Source organism: Loxodonta africana, chromosome 3 (assembly GCF_030014295.1).
Source record: "Loxodonta africana isolate mLoxAfr1 chromosome 3, mLoxAfr1.hap2, whole genome shotgun sequence".
Taxonomy (NCBI): Eukaryota; Metazoa; Chordata; class Mammalia; order Proboscidea; family Elephantidae; genus Loxodonta; species Loxodonta africana.
In genome coordinates, this window is record NC_087344.1 from 154,972,733 (window position 1) to 154,993,177 (window position 20,445).

At 40.4% G+C, this 20,445-nt stretch overlaps 1 protein-coding gene across 12 annotated transcripts in view; it reads left to right on the forward strand.

Annotated features, from left to right (window-relative positions):
- PDE4DIPP2 (myomegalin) overlaps nt 1-20,445 on the forward strand; it is a 227,933-nt gene that overhangs the window by 125,848 nt on the left and 81,640 nt on the right. For 3 of the 12 annotated variants that reach the window (XM_064282361.1, XM_010589615.3, XM_023547512.2), the window contains exon 1: nt 15,117-17,057. The exons of 4 other annotated variants lie outside the window; for them this stretch is intronic. In XM_064282361.1, coding sequence (XP_064138431.1) covers nt 15,933-17,057 — 1,125 coding nt within the window. In that variant the 5' untranslated portion in view covers nt 15,117-15,932. Of the gene's footprint in view, nt 1-15,116; nt 17,058-20,445 lie in introns of those variants that run through there. 5 more of the 12 variants (XM_010589616.3, XM_064282357.1, XM_023547510.2 and 2 more) reach the window with 3 other exon arrangements.

Consider the following 20,445-nt stretch of genomic DNA (forward strand, 5'->3'; position numbering starts at 1 on the left):
AAGTCTGGGTCAAGGTGTAATCTCTGAGTCACAAGCAGTTTTACTTCGGAGCCTTAATCCCCTAATAAGACGGGCACTTTTGATAAAGATTATTGGACTTAATTAATTTTACCGCCCCTCCCCCCAGCTATTTTCCTGTTCCATTCTTCAAAACATTCCACAGCATCCATTTTAGCTGGAATGTATTGGAGCAATACTTATGAACTTGTGTAATCAACTTCACCTTATTGTTGGGTGCTACTGAGTAAATTTTTGATGCACAGCGACCCCTGTGACAGAGTAGAACTGCCCCATAGGGTTTCCTGGGCTGTAATCTTTATAGGAGAAGATTACCAGGTCTTTTCTTCCACGGAGCAACTGGGTGGGTTCGAACCACCAACATTTCAGTCAGCAGCAGAGTACTTAACCATTTTGCCACCGGGGCTCCTTAATCAACTTTATGGAACAACAACAACAAAAAGTGCTATAAACTTGAAACATCAATAATTTACATCACTCTCTGTTTGCTTCCAATCCTTCTCAGTGTTGTTTCAAATGCTGTCATCAGAGTGTTGTTGTCATCACAGCTTTTGGATATTGCTGTTGTGCTGCCGAGGCTTGTCCACATCTCTCTCACTAGGGAGTCAGAAAACCAAATCAAGTGAAGTCTACAGAGAGTTGTTCTCTTCATCAGTGAAGATATACACAAAATTACAGGGAGAAGTTAGCAATTGTTTTAGTTATTAATGTTATTTCCTTCTACGCAATGGTGGAAAATTCACCTCAAAGCAGCTTTTAAATGAAACCAGACCTGGAGAGTGTGAAGGCAGGTTACTTGTAAAGGGAGGGCTGGAGGAATCCTTGTTTTGTTTCTTGCATTTTTTTTTTCCCCTTCGTTTTTTCCCCCATTATAATATAAGCAACATTTATTAATGTGTCATTTCACGGTGGTTGGCTTAAAAAAATGACACAGAATTAGGAAGAGGCACCAATTAAGCAAGCTGGACTCTCCCACTCACACAAAGCAGTAGACACTCAAGCCGCTGCATTTATGCCTTCTTTGGAGCCTAATGTAAATAACACTGCGAGCAGTGAGCCATATTTCCCAAAATAGCAAACATTCCAGCGTTACCATGGAGAGATCTGACGTGGAGGTTAAGGCAAGAATGCTGTCTCAATGCTCAAGGCAGAGACTGAAAACCTCACAGGGGTTAGTAGCTCACGCAGCTCCAGCCACCTTCATATAAGGAGATTTTTTTCAGAGCAGCTTTTCCTACCCTCATTTGAAGCTGATGAATGTTGAAGCTAGAGACTCATTTGCAGATAGTTCTTCATTCAGCATCACTGTCTCCCAGACATGGACTTCCTCAGTAACAGGTCTCTGAAGCAGACCGTACCAGCTAAAGCAATCATTGCTCTGCCCTTTTGGAGAAACAAAGAAAGTGGAAAATATTGGGCTTCCTTTGTAGCATCATCAAAAACATTTACTGAGCACATATAATGCACAGGTGATGTTAGGTGAAGGAAGAGGAATGCAAAGATGTATAAGGTTTCATTTCTGCCCTCTAGAGACTGCAGTCTAATTGGAAAGGTAGGAAGTCACTGATGGAAAAAAAAAAAAAATACAAGGCAATAGGGAAAGGAGAAATCATCATGGACTAAGGTGGCAGTGAAGGTTTTGATCTTTAAGGAATGAGTACGATTTTTTTTTTTTTTGCTGAAAATATATACACAGCAAAACATACACCCATTCAACAATTTCTACATATACAATGTGGCGACATTGGTTACACACTGTGTCATCATTCTTGCTATCTCTACCCAAATTATTTCACTTCCATTAACTTAGACTCACTGGCCCCTATACTTCTCATATGCTTTAGAGTATTATTGTCAATTTGATCTCATACAGATAATTCTCTAACAGACAGCAATGCTTCAATGTACAAATTTCCTTTTACTAATTGAGCTGAATTGTTGTTTGGTTTAAAGATGATTCAGCGGATTGTTTCAGTTCAAGGTTTAAAGCTTAGGTATCTTAGGGAGTTCCTCCAGTCTCAGTGGGTCCAGTAAGTCTGGATTCCACAGGAATTTTAAATTCTGTTCCACATATTTCCCCCTTTTGATTGGGAAACATCTACTGAGTCCTTGATGCAAATGTTCGGTAATGGTAGCTGAGCACCATCCAGTTTTTCTGGATGACAGTAGTTCATGGAGGCAATTAGATCTGTAGTCCAGTTCCTTCTCTGATTCCTGGGTCTCCTTACACTGCTCCAGGTGAATAGAGACCAATTGTATCTTGCATGGCCACGTGCAAGCTTTTAAGACCCCAGGTACTACTCACTTAACTGAACCAGTAGGATTTTAATAAGTAAAAAAGAAAAAGTCACTGATTTATTCATCCATTTAGTGATTATTTACTTGGATCTAGGATGATACTGTTCTAAATATTTCAAAGATACCAAGATGAGTAAGTTATGGTTCCTATTCTTAAAGAGCTAATGAGGAGAAGGCAGGGTAGATGCACAAATCACTATGGGTATCTAAGCGCTTCAGAAATTTACAGAAAAAGAAAGACGGCATTCGAGGGGATTAAGAAAGGCTGCTTGAAGGCTGGATAGGTTTTTGACAGGAGGAGGTAATATGGCAGGGAAGAACATTTTAAATAGATAAGATGTCGAGATGGGGAAGTTCAGAGTAAGGAAATAATAGTTGAAATGCAATGTATGTAGTAAGACAGTGAGTTCAGGCCAGGAAAATAGGTTGGAGTCAGAGCCAGAGAGCCTTGAATGGCACATTAAGAAGTTTATGGTCCAGGAAGGGGAGTGGTGGGGATGGAAAACACTAAATAGACAATAGATAAGTGATAACTTTGGTGAAGGGTAAGACAGTACACAATACTGGGGAAGCCAGCACAACTTGTACAAGGCAAGGTCATGGAAACTCCATAGACACATCCAAAATCCTTGAGGGACCAAATTGCTGGGCTGAGGGCTGTGAGGACATGGTCTCGGGGAACATCTAGCTCAATTGGCGTAACATTGTAAAGAAAATGTTCTGCTTTCTACTTTGGTGAGTAGCATCTGGGGTCTTAAAAGCCTGTGAGAGGCCATCTAAGATACTCCACTGGTCTCATCCCTTTGGGAGCAAGACAAAATGAAAAAAACTAAAGATACAAGGGAAAGATTAGTCCAAAGGACTAATGGACCACAATTACCATGGCCTCCGTCAGACTGAGTCTAGTACAACAAGATGGTGCCCGGCTACCACCACTCACTGCTCTGACATGAATCACAATAGAGGGTCCTGGACAGAGCTGGAGAAAAATGTAGAATGAAATTCTAATTCATTAAAAAAAAAAAAAAAAACAGACTGGCCTGACAGAGACTGGAGAAACCCCAAGAGTATGGCCCCCGAACACCCTTTTAGCTCAGTAATGAAGTCACTCCCTAGGTTCACCCTTCAGCCAAAGATTAGACAGGCCCATAAAACAAAATGACACTAAGGGGGCATACCAGCCCAGGGGCAAGAACTAGAAAAGCTGGTAATAGGAAATCCAAGGTCGGGAAAGGGAGAGTGTTGACATGTCATAAGGTTGTTAACCAAAGTCATAAAACAATAGGTGTACTAACTCATGAGAAACTAGTTTGTTCTGTAAACCTTAATCTAAAGCACAATATAAATAAGTAAATAAATAGAGAAGTTTATCATTAATGGGTAAGTCATTGGATCTCCAGCCTTTGTACAACAAAGCAATGTCTGAATTTTGTTTTAAAATGATTAATCTGGAAGCAGGATACAGTACAGGGGAAAGAAGATGAGGGGACTAATTATTATGGTACTCTGTTACTTAAGATAGGAGGTCATTACAGGGTAACCAAAGATGGAAGTTTTGTGCTAAGGCAAAGAGTGAATAAAATTTTGAGATACAAGTAATCCCCGACTTATGTATTCGAGTTACAAAGAACCATGACCGTGTTTTTTTTTTTACATCTTATCATTAGTAATATGTACTACATATAATGTTGCAGCAGGTAATTTGCTGATGGTATCATTCTCAGATGTTCCCTCACAGATGTTCAAAGATTGGATTTATAAAGATACTGATAATAAAAGGCAATAATAATGAAAACTAAAAAAAAATAAAAAGGTATTCAACTTATATCAGAACCGACTTATGGCAGAGTCATGGGAACAGAACCCCATCATAAGTCGGGAACTACCTGTATAATAAACAGTTAATTCATACATTAATTAATACATTGCAATCAGTGACTATTTATTGAGTACCTAACAGCACTAATGCTGTTAAAAAAAAGTGCTGTTAGGTGCTGGAAAAACAGAAAGAATAAGAAAGGCAGAGCCCTTCCCCTCAGGGAACTTACATTCTAATGAGGGATATAGATAAATTACTAAGTAATCACACAAACAAATAAATAATTGCAAATTGTGATAAGTGTATTAAAGAAAACAGAGTGGGGGTTGGCAACTTTTTCTGTAAAAGACCAGATAGTCAATAATTTAGGGTTTGGAAGCCATGCAGTTTCTGCAATTGTAGCACAAAACTAGCCGTACACCAATAAGGAATTGGCATGGCTGTGTTTATAAAAACAGGTGGAGAGTCTGGCCATAGTTCATTGATGGGCCATAGTTCATTGATTCCTAATATAGAAAATTAGAAGGAAGGAGGCATTCTAGATAAAGGGAAGATGGCAATTAAGAGCTCAGTTTTTCCTTTGGTAATTTTGAGATGTCTCTGACACACGCATATGCAGATATCAAATAGGCAGTTGGCTATTTGAGAGTTGAACTCAGAGAATTCTGGGATAAAGATATAAAATTGGAAGTCACTGAGAAACAGAGGGAAAGGGTGAAATGACTTGGGAAGAAAATTGAAAGAGAGGTGTAAAGGTTCTAGGGCTGAGCCTCAATGAACAACAACAAAATTCAGTTGTGGAAGAAATACCACATTTCTTTCCTTCCTTTAAATCATTTTCATAGTACCTGAGTCCCAATCCTAACCAGGCTGGTGGGAAATTTAATTTCATTCATTTGGTACTTTCTCTTCCCCACCCTCTCAGAGTTATGCAAAGGTCAAAGGTCCCTAGGTTTTATCAGGTGCAAAAACATCAGACTACCCTGATCATTGATTGATCCATCACTGATGCACCCCTGCCCCAGCAAGCATATGTTGCCAACCCTAACTTGCTAAATTGGAATCTTTTGGAGTCAGAGCCCCTTGACCTAGAGTCCAGCCTCTCTAGGTCACCCATTGCCTTCCCTTCTGAGGTCTTGCTGCTTCCCTAGGCAAAAATATGCAGTGGAGATGAGTCCTTGTTACTCTTTGATCTTCAGTTTCTTTCTGATCTGAGTGAAATCCCACCCTCTCCTCTTTAGTTGACCTCAAAGACATTCTTGTCTCTCCTCCACTGGGGCACCTGGCTTAATCTTCTAAATGAGTTAGATTTTTATAAAAGTCAGGAAATGCATTTGACTTCAAACAGCTTCTGCTCTTGATTTTGCAGATATCCCTGAATCAAGAAAATGCTAAGGGCCTGACTGACCATGAGATTAGAAAAGAGGGAGGTAGCGGTATATAGGTAACAAAACAAATTTATATCCCAAAATTTACCCTGCCACCATTTGGTTAGGGAAGAAGTATAAGATAAAGCTGAAAGGGAAGTAGATTCAGATCTTCTTGTAGAGATAGTGAAATGCCAGGCTGAGGGCTGTGGACTTCATTTTATAAATAGTAGAGAAGACAAGAATGGATCTTTACTTTGATTGTTCTAGAAATAATACACAGGATGGAGGGGTAACCGTCTAGGCTGTGTGATGTGGTTCAGGTGCCAGGTTTTAAGAACCTGAAATTGAAAGCGTAGCGAAAATGTGAAACAAAAGACACAGGCTAGAGAGGTTCAGAAAAAGGTTTGAAAATAACAGCATTTGGCTCAATAGGGAAGGATTCTAGCAATGAAAGGTAACAACTCTGAAGTTTACAAGTCCATTGAGTTGCCAGAAATGACATGGCTGACATCTCTCCTACTAAACTCGCTCTAGCTTTTGACAGCGTTAAAAAAAGTGTTTTTGTTTTTGTTTTATCATTCTAGAAACTCATTCCTCTTCTTACCTGTGCTTGACTGCAGGACATCTCCATTTCCTTTTCTTAGTCACCTATTCTCAACATGCCCAAAATCAAGTTACTCATCATCTTTTTGCAAATGACCTCTCTAACCCCTACATTTCTGATCCTTTAAACCATTCTTTTTTTTTTCTATTAGCCTTCCAGACCGAAAACTCTATCTCCATCTTTAATCTTCATCCTTTCTTTGTGTATGTCATCAAGTTCTGTTGTTCACTCCTTCAAAGTGATTATCATATTTACCCCTTTCTTTCATTTTTGCACCACATCTTTATTACTTTACATATGAATGACTGCAGTGGCTTTTTCACAGGTCTTCTTGTAACTACCCCAAAGCTTTTCCCTGAAACTCCAAATCCATCTTGTTCCCTAGCTAATCTCCCTGAAATAATGCTTTCATCATGTCATTCTCTGCTTGAGAAACTTCAAGTCCATATTAAGTCCAAATTCTTTTGCCTCGTTGCCCTCCATAGCATAGTACCTGGCTAGCAGTTGGCCCTTGATACATGTTCTTTAAACTAGCAATTAAAAGATTAGGTGGATGGAGGGATGAATGAGTACCTGCCCATCCAAATGTCCCACAAAATCCCAATGTCTGCCTTTACCTACAGGCTGGCACTGTGTTTAACCCACCTTCCCAGACTTTTTTTCCTAATTTTATTGGGGTGAAATAGATATAACAAAAACTTTGCCATTTTAAGTGTACAATTCAGTGACATTAAATTCACCATGTTGTGCTACCATCACTGCTATCCATTTCCAAAAATTTTATATCACCCCAAACAGAAACTCACTACCCCTGTAGCAATAAATTCTCATTCCCTCCTCTCAGCCCCCTAATAACCACTCATAAACCTTGCCTCTATGTATTTGCCTATCCTAGATATTTCATATAAGTGGGATCATACATTTGTCTTTTTGTGTCTGACTTATTTCATCCAGCATAATGTTTTCAAAGTTTACCCATGTATCAGAATTTCATTTCTCTTTATGACTGAATAATATTCCATTGTATGTTTTCATTCATCCATCTATTGATGAGCAGTTGGGTTATTTCCAACTTTTGGCTATTGTGAATAATGCTGTAATGAACATTGGTGCACACATATTTGTCTGAGTCCCTGCTTTCAAGTTTTATGGGTATATACCTAGAAGTGGAATTGCTGGGTCATATGGTAATTCTGTGTTTAACTTTTTGAGAGCTGCCAAATTGCTTTCCACAGCAGTTGCACCATTTTACATTCCCACCAGCAATGGATGAGGGTTCCAATTTCTCCACATCCTTGACAACACTTGTTATTTTCTGTTTTTCTGACAATAGCTATTCTAATGAGTATGAGGTGGTATCTCATTATGATTTTGATTCGCATTTCCCTATGGTAAACATCTTTTTCATGTGCTTATTGGCCATTTGTATATCTTCTTTGGAGAAATGCATATTCAAGTCCTTTTCCCATTTTTAAGACTTGATGATGCTGTTTTCTTTTCCTGGACCCCCTTTGTTTCCTCCAACCTAAGACTGATCTCAAGTGCCACTCCTGCCCCCTTCACTATATCAGCCCATATTATCTCAACTTCTTCTGTACTGAAACTGGACTTAAGTCAATACCATTTAGTTTAGCAAGTTGTCATTCTCTAATTGTAGCATGCACATATTCTCCCCTTCAAGTGAACCCAACGCTCACTGAAGACTGAGAAAATGCATACTGAGTTTGCATAAATTCTTACACATTGAATGCTTGATTTAACACGTACTTTAAAATTCACTTAAAAAGCTATGGGTATTTAACAACAATTTGAAAGACTCTAATGTTTATTATTTTAAAATAGATTCTGCCAGGGATGGATTACCCAATAAAGCAAGGTATTCATGGGCTTACTTGTGCTTACTTACTACTCTGTATTGCACAGTTTCACCTTTTTTTTTTTTTTTTTACTGTGTCAAAGATGTAGTAAAACCCCTGTAAAATTGTACACTACAGGTTAGTAAGTAAGCACAATTAAGCCTGTGCATACCTTGTTTACTGGTTAATCTGCCTCTGGATTCTGCTGACAAACATACTACTGTAATCTGTAGTTGAACTAGAAATCTCCTAGTCTTAAAACAAGTGTTTGGATGCAAAGTATGATTGTTTCCAACTTCCTAAAGATTTCCAACCAGCACAGGGAAATCACCCACGTTTGTGGTGTTATCACAAAGCCTAACTAGCTTCACTTTGGTATTATTGCATTGCTTAGTTTGCCTTAGCTTCTCTGCCAGAGCTTTTTTTTTTTTTTTTTTACTAATTAGAACACCTATCCCAATGTTGTAACTAGAGCCATGAAACCTAATACAACTGGTTTGGGAGATGGGGATTTTCTACCTCTGTGATTCTCTTGGAAACTCCTTCCCAGCCTAGAATTAAGCCTGTTGCCACACAGGGGGCACAAAAGTGGCTGTGGTTCCTAGAGATACTTTCCAGGCCCCAAAACCTAGAGGCTGAAATGGAGATGGTGCAAAAGACCCCTATCACAGTAACACTTAGGAATCTTGTTCCAAATAAAGATTCCAAAACCAAATCAAACCTGTTGCCGTCAAGTCAATTCTGACTCATAGTTGACCCATAGGGTTTCTAAGGAGCACCTGGTGGATTTGAACTGCTGATCTTTTGGTGAGCACCCCAGCTCTTAACCACTGTGTCACCAGCACAGATTTTGTAAGTAGTTCTTCACTGGTGGCTTTTCTCACGTATCTGCAGAACCTCTGATCTCTTGACTGAGATTTTTCTGAATACACTTTCGGATAGTTCTAGTTCAGTGGTTTTCAAAGTGTGGTTCCAGATGGCAGCATCAGCTGGATCTGGGAATTTGTTAGGAATGCAAATGATTGGGCTCCACCCTCAACCTACTTAATCAGAAGCTCTAGGGGTAGGGCCCAGCAATATGTAGTTCAACAACCTCTCAGGGCAATTATGATGCACAGTAAATTAAAAACCACCCTTTTAAGTTCAACACATTTATTTTGTAGATGAGGAAATTAAAAGCCAGATATAAATGACTTGACCTAGGATATACAACTAGTAAGTGCCTAAAATGCATTTATCAACATAGTTTGATAGCAGACTACTGATATGTAAAATTAATCATCTAATTCATACCAGTTTATCATAATATGAAACCTGTCCTCAGTCAAGTTTTACTTTATTATATGCCTTTGATAAGTTTTAGAGGTAAACGCCCTATTCTAAATCATCACCAAAGCTCTAAGTCTCGTCCTAACAACGTGCCTTGCTTCAATTATAAATGTATGGTGTGTGCATGCATATAAAATTACATTCTTGAAAGCTGCTATGGATAAGAACCAGAACATTCTGAACTTAAATAATTGAGTTTTTTTAATACAATTTCTTCAGGGCTATATTTTATCTTTCCAATTTTCAAAGTCATTCCTACAATCAAGTGAGGGATTACTTTCTGTGAAAGAAATCCCTCAGATTAAAAATTTAAGGACAATATACATTTTTATATTTACTTACTCATTTTTACTGAGCTAATGAGCTATACTAACATACAAATTTACATTCCTAAGTGTTCAGTTCAATGAACTTTGGCAATTGTATACACTCATGTAACCATCACCCCAAAACAAGATACAGAACATTTCCACCACTCTAGAAAATTCCTTTGTGTTCCTTTGCAAACAATTCTTACCCTACCTCCCAGCCGCAACTATTTTCTGATTTCTATCACAACAGATTAGTTTTTCCTGTTGTTAGATTTCAAATAAATGGAATCATACAGGATGGACTCATTTGTATATATTTTTTTTTCACTTAATATGTTTTTGAGATTCATTCATGTTGTGTATATTAGTAGTTCATTCTTTTTAATTGCTGGTTAGTATTGCATTTTTTTTTTTTTTTGCATTATATGAATATATCACAATTTGTTTTTCCTACTTTTTTCTTAGTAACAATAATTTTTTCTTATTACAAAAGCAGTACTTGCATACTGTAGAAAATTATAGAATACAAATGAGGAAAGAAGAAAATAAGTATCCATAATTCTACTCTCCAGACATAACCACTGCTTAATTCTTTGTTGTATATCCCCTTTAAATCTTTTTTATATAAGTTGTTCACACATATGTACAGTATATATATACCCGTTGCTGTCGAGTTGATTCCGACTCATAGCAACCCTATAGGAGAGAGTAGAACTGCCCCATAGGGTTTCCAAGGATCACCTGGTGGATTTGAACTGCTGACCTTTTGGTTAGCAGCTGTAGCTCTTAACCACTATGCCACCACTCTTTCCACAGTGTGTGTGTATATATATATATATAAAAAACATACAAATATGGAACATATATATTATAAAAATTCTCATTTTAGGCTCAAGTTTACCCTTAGACTCTAATATTAGTGTGTTAAATTGTCACTATCCTTAGTTTTAACTATATTTTTTAAATTAAAAAAAATTAAATACATGAATACATATTCATTGCCAAAAATTCAAATAATATACAATATGTAGAATAAAAAGTCAATGTCTCCTGTTCAGGAGCCCCCCCACATAGGTAGCCAGTGTTAACTAACTACAAAATCTTGACCAAAAAGATATTGATAAGGACCAGAAAATGCTGAATTTATCACATAATTTTTCTTCTAAGTTTTGCTTTTATTTTCAAATTCTGTTATCTATGCACCAGTGACATTTTAGTTTGTATGAGATTATTTTATAATACTAAGTGATCATGTTAAAACTAGTTCTAGTGCTATAAATTGATACATAGCTCACTTTGAGATACAATTTTAAAGTATTTTATCTTGGAGTGAATAGAGTGCTGTCTTCAAATTTTCTTTGATCCTTAGCTGGTTTATCCCTATCTGTTGTCAGAAGCTTAGATATGTATAGCTCTCCCTTTCAGTATGCTGATCTTACTTCTAGCAAACATATTCTTCAACAGTAAATTGCCTTTTCTCCATTCATACTAACTTGTACTTCCTCTACACGGAGCCATCTACATACTGTCATTAAAGTTTGGAAACTATCAGCCAGATGCAAAATCCTATTAAGGAATAAAGACTAATACAAAGTATCATTCCGGGTTTGCTCCTGAAGAGCACTTTGTTTCGTTAGCATTTTCCCAATAGGGAAGTGTGGTTTGTACGGACAGTCAAAGATGAAGCCTTGATGAATGTCTTAACTTGTATTTTATGGGCCTTTGAGTCCTTCCTGCTCTTTAGGACAAATACTTAAGACTGGGTACAGGGTAGTGTCCTGGCAGGCAGTCTCTCCAGAAACTCCTTGCATCTCTGTAGTTCATTACAAATTCCAAAGATTGTTTAATTTTTTCCCCTAACTTTGAAGCTCATATACCTAGAGGCCTAGTGGTTAAGAGCCACAGCTGCTAACCAAAAGGTGGGCAGTTCGAATTTACCAGGTGCTTCTTAGAAACCCTGTGGGGCAGCTCTACTCTGTCCTTTAGGGTTGCCATAAGTTGGAATAGACTTGTCTGCAACAAGTTTTGTTTTTTTTTTTTAAATACCTGGAGGGAGACAAAAATGCAGCTGTAGTGAGTTCTTCTTGGAACTTTATTTTACATACTTGGTTTTGGGGACAGAATGTGCATATTTAGGTGAAACCATGTATGCAAAGTTCTGTAGCCTACTAAGCCCAAAGCTCAAAAAACCATCCTTCTCCCTGACAATCAAGGGATTTGAGAGTTTATTCTGCAAGTTATGCAAGTTGAAGCTGAAACTGAAGAAAATCAGAGCAAGTCCACGAGAGCCTAAATACGACCTTGGGTATATCCCACCTGAATTTAGAGACCATCTCAAGACTAGATTTGATGCATTGAACACTAGTGACCGAAGACCAGACGAGTTGTGGAATGACATCAAGGACATCATCCATGAAGAAAGCAAGAGGTCACTGAAAAGACAGGAAAGAAAGAAAAGACCAAGGTGGATGTCAGAGGAGACTCTGAAACTTGCTCTTGAGTGTCGAGCAGCTAAAGCAAAAGGAAGAATTGATGAAGTAAAAGAACTGAAGATTTCAAAGGGCCTCTCGAGAAGACAAAGTAAAGTATTATAATGACATGTGGAAAGACCTGGAGATGGAAAACCAAAAAGGAAGAACACGCTCGGCGTTTCTCAAGCTGAAAGAACTGAAGAAAAAATTCAAGCCTCAAGTTGCAATAGTGAAGGATTCCATGGGGGAAAATATTAAATGATGCAGGAAGCATCAAAAGAAGATGGAAGGAATACACAGAGTCATTATACCAAAAAGAATTAGTCAATATTCAACCATTTCAAGAGGTGGCATATGATCAGGAACTGATGGTACTGAAGGAAGAAGTCCAAGCTGCTCTGAAGGCATTGGCGAAAAACAAGGCTCCAGGAATTGATGGAAAATCAACTGAAATTTTTCAACAAACAGATGCAGCGCTGGAGGTGCTCACTTGTCTATGCCAAGAAATACGGAAGACAGCTTCCTGGCCAACTGACTGGAAAAGATCCATATTTATGACTATTCCCAAGAAAGGTGATCCAACCAAATGTGGAAATTATAGAACAATATCATTAATATCACACGCAAGCAAAATTTTGCTGAAGATCATTGAAAAACGGCTGCAGCAGTATATTGACAGGGAACTGCCAGAAATTCAGGCCAGTTTCAGAAGAGGATGTGGAACTAGGGATGTCATTGCTGATGTCAGATGGATCCTGGCTGAAAGCAGAGAATACCAGAACGATGTTTACCTGTGTTTTATTGATTATGCAAAGGCATTTGACTGTGTGGATCATAACAAACTATGGATAACACTGTAAAGAATGGGAATTCCAGGACACTTGATTGTGCTGATGACGAACCTTTACATAGATCAAGAGGCAGTTATTCAGACAGAACAAGGGGATACTGATTGGTTTAAAGTCAGGAAAAGTGTGTGTCAGGGTTGTATTCTTTCACCATACCTATTTAATCTGTATGCTGAACAAATAATCCGAGAAGCTGGACTATATGAAGAAGAATGGGGCATCAGGATTGGAGGGAGACTCATTGACAACCTGCGTTATGCAGCTGACACAACCTTGCTTGCTGAAAGTGAAGAGGACTTGAAGCACTTACTAATGAAGATCAAAGACCACAGCCTTCAGTATGGATTACACCTCAACATAAAGAAAACAAAAATCCTCACAACTGGACAAATGAGCAACATCATGATAAATGGAGACAAGATTGAAGTTCTCAAGGATTTCATTTTACTTGGAAACACAATCAACAGCCATGGAAGCAGCAGTCAAGAAATCAAAAGATACATTGCATTGACCAAATCTGCTGCAAAGGACCTCTTCAAAGTGTTGAAGAGCAAAGATGTCACCTTGAAGACTAAGGTGCGCCTGACCCAAGCCATGGTATTTTCAGTTGCATCATATGCATGTGAAAGCTGGACAATGAATAAGGAAGCCCGAAGAAGAGTTGACGCCTTTGAATTGTGGTGTTGGCAAAGAATATTGAATATACCATGGACTGCCAAAGGAACGAAAAAATCTGTCTTAGAAGAAGTACAACCAGAATGCTCCTTAGAAGCAAGGATGGTGAGACTGCATCTTACATACTTTGGACATGTTGTCAGGAGGGATCAATCTCTGGAGAAGGACATCATGCTTGGCAGAGTACAGGGTCAGTGGAAAAGAGGAAGACCTTCAGCAAGGTGGATTGACACAGTGGCTGCAGCAATAAGCTCAAGCATAACTAAGACTGTAAGGATGGAGTAGGACCAGGCAGTGTTTCGTTCTGTTGTGCACAGGGTCACTATGAGTTGCAACTGACTCGACGGCACCTAATAACAACAACAACATATATGCAAAGCTCTGTAGCCTACTAAGCCCAAAGCTCAAAAAGCCATCCTTCTCCCTGATAATCGAGGGATTTGAGAGTTTATTCTGAGTTCTCATTGAAGGCATTTGAATGCTTCCAGGCCTAGGAGTATGGGCTCTGTCCTGGGGATGAGGTTCAGAAATACTTAAGACTTTCCCTTGGCCTTATCTCACAAGGTCAGTCTAACTAAATTTAGCATTATTACAAGACGATGTCCTGCTCTGGGGTACTCCAGGTGATTACTGAGGCTGTTGTTCCTCCTGTCTGGTGTTTGCTTGCCTCTCAAGCCAGGAAGAGAATATCTAATTATAAATGGTCTTTGATACCTGCATTCCATCTAGTCAGAGCTTCAGCTCCCCTCCATTCTATGTGCATTCCAAGGGTGGGCAGATTTACAACCGTATAGTCTTGAAGAAGGACAGGGTACTGACTGAAGTCAGTGAAATTCCTAAGAGTTCAGTTGCTAATCCACCAGCCGCTCCTTGGAAACCCTATAGGACACTTCTGCTCTGTCCTACAGGGTCACTATGAGTGGAAATCGACTGGACAGCAATCTCTTTTTTTTTTTTTTGCGGGGAGGTGGTTATTACTGCAGAGGGCAGCACTCCCAGACACACTCTCCACTCTTGCTCAAAGCTTTATGTTTTGTTCAACTGTTTGTCCACCCTCCCTGCCCACAAAATAAGAACTGTAGCCTACCTGAGCCTGAAAGAAGTTCGTGATAGTAATCAATTCTCAGGTGTCTGCATTCCTGAAAAAGGCCATGTTCTCTTTTACGTACATAATCTTGGTTAACCAGCTGGATTCACGTGGCATTTGCTGGACTCTCTCAGGTGACTGCTTTGTGCCCTTTTCCTGATTTCGTTCGCCCAGAGATGCTAAACACCCCCCCGCCCCCCACCCCCCGCCCCATATCAAGAGGGGAAAGCACTAGTCTTCCCTTTCCTGGATACTCCCAAAAGTCGAGAGAGGGGTAGAACTGGTGGGTGTCTCTTTTTAAAACCCGCCCTACCTGCCCCCTCTGGTTATCATCCCCCACCCCGCGTCCAGCAGCCCCGGGGCCTTTTAATCCAGGCTGCGGGGGCGGGAAGCCGAGGAGGTGGGGCTGCAAGCAGGAAGGAGGCGGTGCGCAGCGGTACCTAGTGGCTCTGCCGGGCTGCTCCATCCCGAGTACGTGGCACTGCCCGTGGGGAGACGGGGAGGGGATTCGGCTTTCTCCTCCCCACGAGGAGCCTGGGGACATACTGACGGGGCGGGAGTATCCTGGAACAGATCGGTGCGTTCTCTTCGTGGATCTGAACAGATGAAGGTGGCCTGGCAGTGGCAGTGGCAGTGGCAGTGGCGGCGTCAGACCTGCTCTTCACTCTGTATCCACTGTGAGCCACTGTGGTCGGTCTAGCCCTAGGAGCGGGGTCAGACGTGGGGCCAGGGCGCTCGCTCGCCACGCCGCATGCGCAGAGCTGGGAGCCAGCCTCCGGGACTACAGCTCCCAGCGGAGCCCTAAGGTGGCCGCCAGCGCGGAGCCGCTGCCGCCATCTTGAAATCTGATCCTCAATCTCGGAGCCTTGGCGTCAGCAGCGGGCGGCCGCTACTGCACCCGGGACCTGGCCGGCTAAAAGGGGAGGACGTTGAGGACACGGCGGCTAGCGGGAGAGACAGCTGTAGCAGACCTGACAGGTCCCGAGCCCGGCCTGCGCCGCTGTCGCTCAGCATCCCCCTGAGGCGTTTCTGTGCCCGCCCCCTCCCCGAGGGGCGGGGCTGCCACTTGGTACCCAGAGCCGGCGCGCGGGCGGAGGAGCTGCGTCTGCAGAGTGGGACCCTCGGGACTGTGTCATGCTGGCCGGAGACCCCCGGGGCAGGAGACCGAGCGCAACCAAGAACCAGTGAGTGACCACCGAGCAGCCGCCGCCTCGGGGAAGCTCGGCGGCAGCCGCTAGGAGGCACGATGAAGGAGATTTGCAGGATCTGTGCCCGGGAGCTGTGTGGAAACCAGCGGCGCTGGATCTTCCACACAGCGTCCAAGCTCAACTTACAGGTTCTGCTTTCTCACGTCCTGGGCAAGGATGTCTCCCGCGATGGCAAAGCCGAGTTTGCTTGCAGCAAGTGTGCTTTCATGCTCGATCGGATCTATAGATTCGACACCGTTATTGCCCGGATCGAAGCCCTTTCTATTGAGCGCTTGCAGAAGCTGCTGCTGGAGAAGGATCGCCTCAAGTTCTGCATTGCTAGCATGTATCGGAAGAATAACGATGACTCTGGCGCCGAGACCAAGGCGGGGAATGGGACAGTTGACATTTCCGGCTTACCGGATGTCAGATACTCTGCACTGCTCCAGGAAGACTTTGCCTATTCAGGGTTTGAGTGCTGGGTGGAAAATGAGGATCAGCTTCAGGAGCCACACAGCTGCCATACCTTGGAAGGCTCTGGAAACCGACCCAGGAGATGCCGTGGTTGTGCAGCTTTGCGGGTTGCTGATTCTGACTATGAAGCCATTTGTAAGGTGCCTCGAAAGGTGGCCAAAAGTATCTCCTGTGGCCCTTCTACCAGGTGGTCTACCAGCATTTGCACAGAAGAATTGGCTTTGTCTGAGGCTGGACCACCGGATTTAACCAGCACAAAGGTAGCCCCAGATGGAGAAAGCATGGAGGAAGGGACACCAGGTTCCTCTGTGGAATCTTTGGATGCAAGTGTGCAGGCTAGCCCTCCACAACAGAAGGATGAGGAAGCTGAGAGAAGTGTAAAGGAACTTGTAAAGTGTGACTGTTGTTCAGATGAGCAGGCTCCACAGCATCTGTGTAACCACAAGCTGGAGCTAGCTCTTAGCATGATTAAAGGTCTTGATTATAAGCCCATCCAGAGCCCCCGAGGGAGCAAGCTTCCTATTCCAGTGAAATCCAGCCCACCTGGAGCCAAGCCTGGCCATATCATGACAGATGGAGTTAGTTCCGGTTTCCTTAACAGGTCTTTGAAACCTATTTACAAGACACCTGTGAATTATCCCTTGGAGATTTCAGACCTGCAAGAGCTATGGGATGATCTCTGTGAAGATTATTTGCCACTCCGGGTCCAGGTATATAAAATGGCTACATAGTGCCTTTCTGATGATATAGCTAGTGGGCCTCAGGCTTCACATGATTCTAAGTGAAGGTTAATAACAGTCTAGAATTGAGAAAAATAAATTGTTGAACCCACCGTGCTGTGTCTTCACACTCAGATAATTTGCTTCTCACAATCATTTGTAACACTATCTCTTGGCCTTCCTGTTAACAAAATTTATACGACAAAAAGATAAAGATTCCCAATTAATTTTACCCTGTAAAAAGAAGACGTTTAAACTCGTTTCTGGCATTGGAGCTCTTTCCTCTTACTTCCTTTTCCTTTTTATTTTTAAGATGTATAGATATTTTCTCCCATTGACTTTTCCCTGGAGCTTTAAGCCTTTTGTGCCAGGTGTGCCTCAAAATGATTAGAGCATAGGGTAAAAGTTTGGGGGAAAACCTATTAGCCCATCGGCAAAGTATGGTAACATCTGGGCAAGATTTATTGTAATTGATAAATCATATGAGTACTAATGATGACTTGCTTGTAAAAGAGGCTTAGAATTAAAACATTTGCATTTAAAATGTTAAGGCAAACAGTTTTTCTGGCCGGGTTGTCTACAGAGCTCTACTGGGGTATGTTTGCCATGAAGAAAGGATTCATTCATTATTGTGTGATAGGAAAGTTTCATCAGTTATTCCCTTTTGAAATTGCTTAATGACTAGAGAGGATGGCAGTTGAACTTCACGGCTGCACACCCAATTGTTTTCATACCAACCTTTTAAATTCAGCTATATACAGAGACCTGAAAGACGCTACTGTGTTTCTGTAGCAATAGTAAATGCTAGGTTCAGTTAACCTTGTGAAACATTGTGGCACATTCTATTTGATACAAATTCTCTGGTTATACCATTACAAAGGTCAACTGTCTAGAAAGCATTTTTGGAAAGCCTGTTACTGATCTACACCATCCCAGAAATTTAAAGCTTGATTACAAATGAAATTGGTGATTGTCATCTGAAGTTTTCAAAAAGTAGCTCTTTATGATTAATCTATACATATATGTACATATGCACATATATGCACACATAAATATAATTTTTATTGCAATAAGAAAATCGGAGAAAGTTTAAATTTATACAAAATTATCAGATACTGTATATTTGGAAAAAACATAAAAATCAAGAAGTTTTAAAGTGTGTTTTCATTTGTATAAAATGCTCAGTATTAGTGTGCTTCATACTTGTGTACTTCTTTTCTGTTGCTTCTTTTCCTTTCACTGAAGCCTCACAACTAAATTTGGCCTCTGTAGCTGTTTCTGTGACCAGACATAGATGTCACAAATTAAACATGATGTATTCACCACATTAGATTCTAAACGTAGTCTGTGCAGGGTGGATGGGAAATAAGCTTTTGTTTCCCCTCAAATACTGCAAAACAAGAGGAGCTTTTTCCCTCCATATTTAATTAATTAAAAAATACTATCTTTTGGGCTTTGATTCATCAAAATTCGGAGTTGGGAAGAATTTTAAAGATCATCTCATGTAGCCTTTCAGTATGTGATACGGAAGGCTCATGGTTTAAATAACAGCCAGATAGGGCCAAAGATTCCTAACTCTTAAGCAAGACCACATTGCCTGGAAAGTGAATACTTACGTTAAACCAAGAGCCCTCTTCTGTAACCTGAGGATCCTAGGAGGATTCTTTGAAGAAAATTGTCGAGCTAATGAGCACGTAAACTATGATAACTGTCTCTTTAGGTCAGGCTCTCTACTTCACTAAATGTAGACATTAGAAAACTAGAGCTTGAAAACAGTAGTGTATGACCCTTCTGTTGTCACCTGGCTTGCCTTCTTTACTGTTTGTACAATAATAAGACAGGAGGAGCGAGAGAATAGCATTCAACTTGAAGAATCATAGTGTTTAATTACTATGCTGTTTTCTTCAAGAATTAAGAATGTGGGAGAAAATAGATAAATTGAGCTAAAAGTGAGTGTAAATAAAATGTGTATTTTTGACACCGAACTGTTGTTTAAGTCAGATTGACTTTTAAGCTCCTTAAGGGCTTTTGTGCTTTATAGCAAAGCAAGAGCTAAGCTGGACAAAGGCAGACTGGCTTTTGTCAGTTTCTATGAACAAATGTGGAAGAATAGAAATAGTGTAAATTATTTTTGGTAGTCTCTTTTCAGTTCCTAGAAAGAAAAAACCATGACATAATTTTTTTTTCCTTAAATTTTGCTACAAATATGAAGAAAACCTCTTATCCTAAAGAATGAGGGTATTCTGTAAGGTCATCTTGATTCTTTTGTTTAATCCTCTACTTCCCCCAGTAAATATTACCATCAGGATTTCCTTCCCTTCCTTTCCTTTCTTCCTTCTTTCTTATTTAAAAAAAAAAAAAAAAAGCAACAGTGTAGTGGTCCTATTTACTAATTCTCTGACATGCAAATTGATTTATTTGCCTTTTACAGAATTTATACCTGAACCCAAGGCTGTTTCCTTATTGTCTGTCCCTGATCTAGAAAAGCTGGGATAAGGAGGAGTGTGCTCTCATAGTAAACAGCAATTCAGGGAGCTCTGGCCCGTGTGCAATTTCCCTGTCTGTCTAGGAGATCTCTGCTTCATGCCTTGCAGTTTCAGGATATACTCCTTTGTGCTCATGACAAGTTTATCCCACTCATAGTTTAGCTACATTACCTAGATTAGGCCCTTTGAAAGATATAAGAGTTAGATGCTGGTCAAAAATTAGGCCTTTAATTTCTTGCTAGTTGATGATTCTTGTCTGTCTCCCAATATTAACAATAAGATAGAAAACTGCAGCAGTTTGAGATCTATGACACACTGTTGTGAAGACTAGGAGAATGCCAAGAAAAATGCTGTTAACCAGAGGAGGTAAATAAGTGCCTTAGCATTAGTCTGAAGGTCTTAACATTATGCAACATTAGACTTGGAAGCAGTTGTCTTTTCTGATGCTGGAAAGGATTTGTCTTAATTCTGAGTCAAAAGTGACTTACCATATTTTACGCAAATAATGCAAACCTTCTACGGTGTTTGCCTGTTGCTCCCTCCCCGTGAGGTATTTTCAGAAGCATGCCCACTATGCCAATTTCTTTTTTTACATGTTGCTATCAAAAAAAAAAAAAAAAAAAACTTGCACAGCGTGCTTATGAAGATACCTGGGGTGGGAGGGAGAGAGCTGTTGGTGGACAAACAGAAGGTAAAAATAAGGTAATTTAAAATTATATTATTACAATGTGATTTTAATAGCTGATAGTCTGGAGATTGATACTGACCCGACCAATCAAGTATTACAGATTTCACACTCCAGGAATCTTCATAGGAGTAATTGCCCTAAGTACTTGTTACTTTACAAGAATTCATGATGAGTTGTTGATTCAGTGGAACTTGCTAAACCCTCT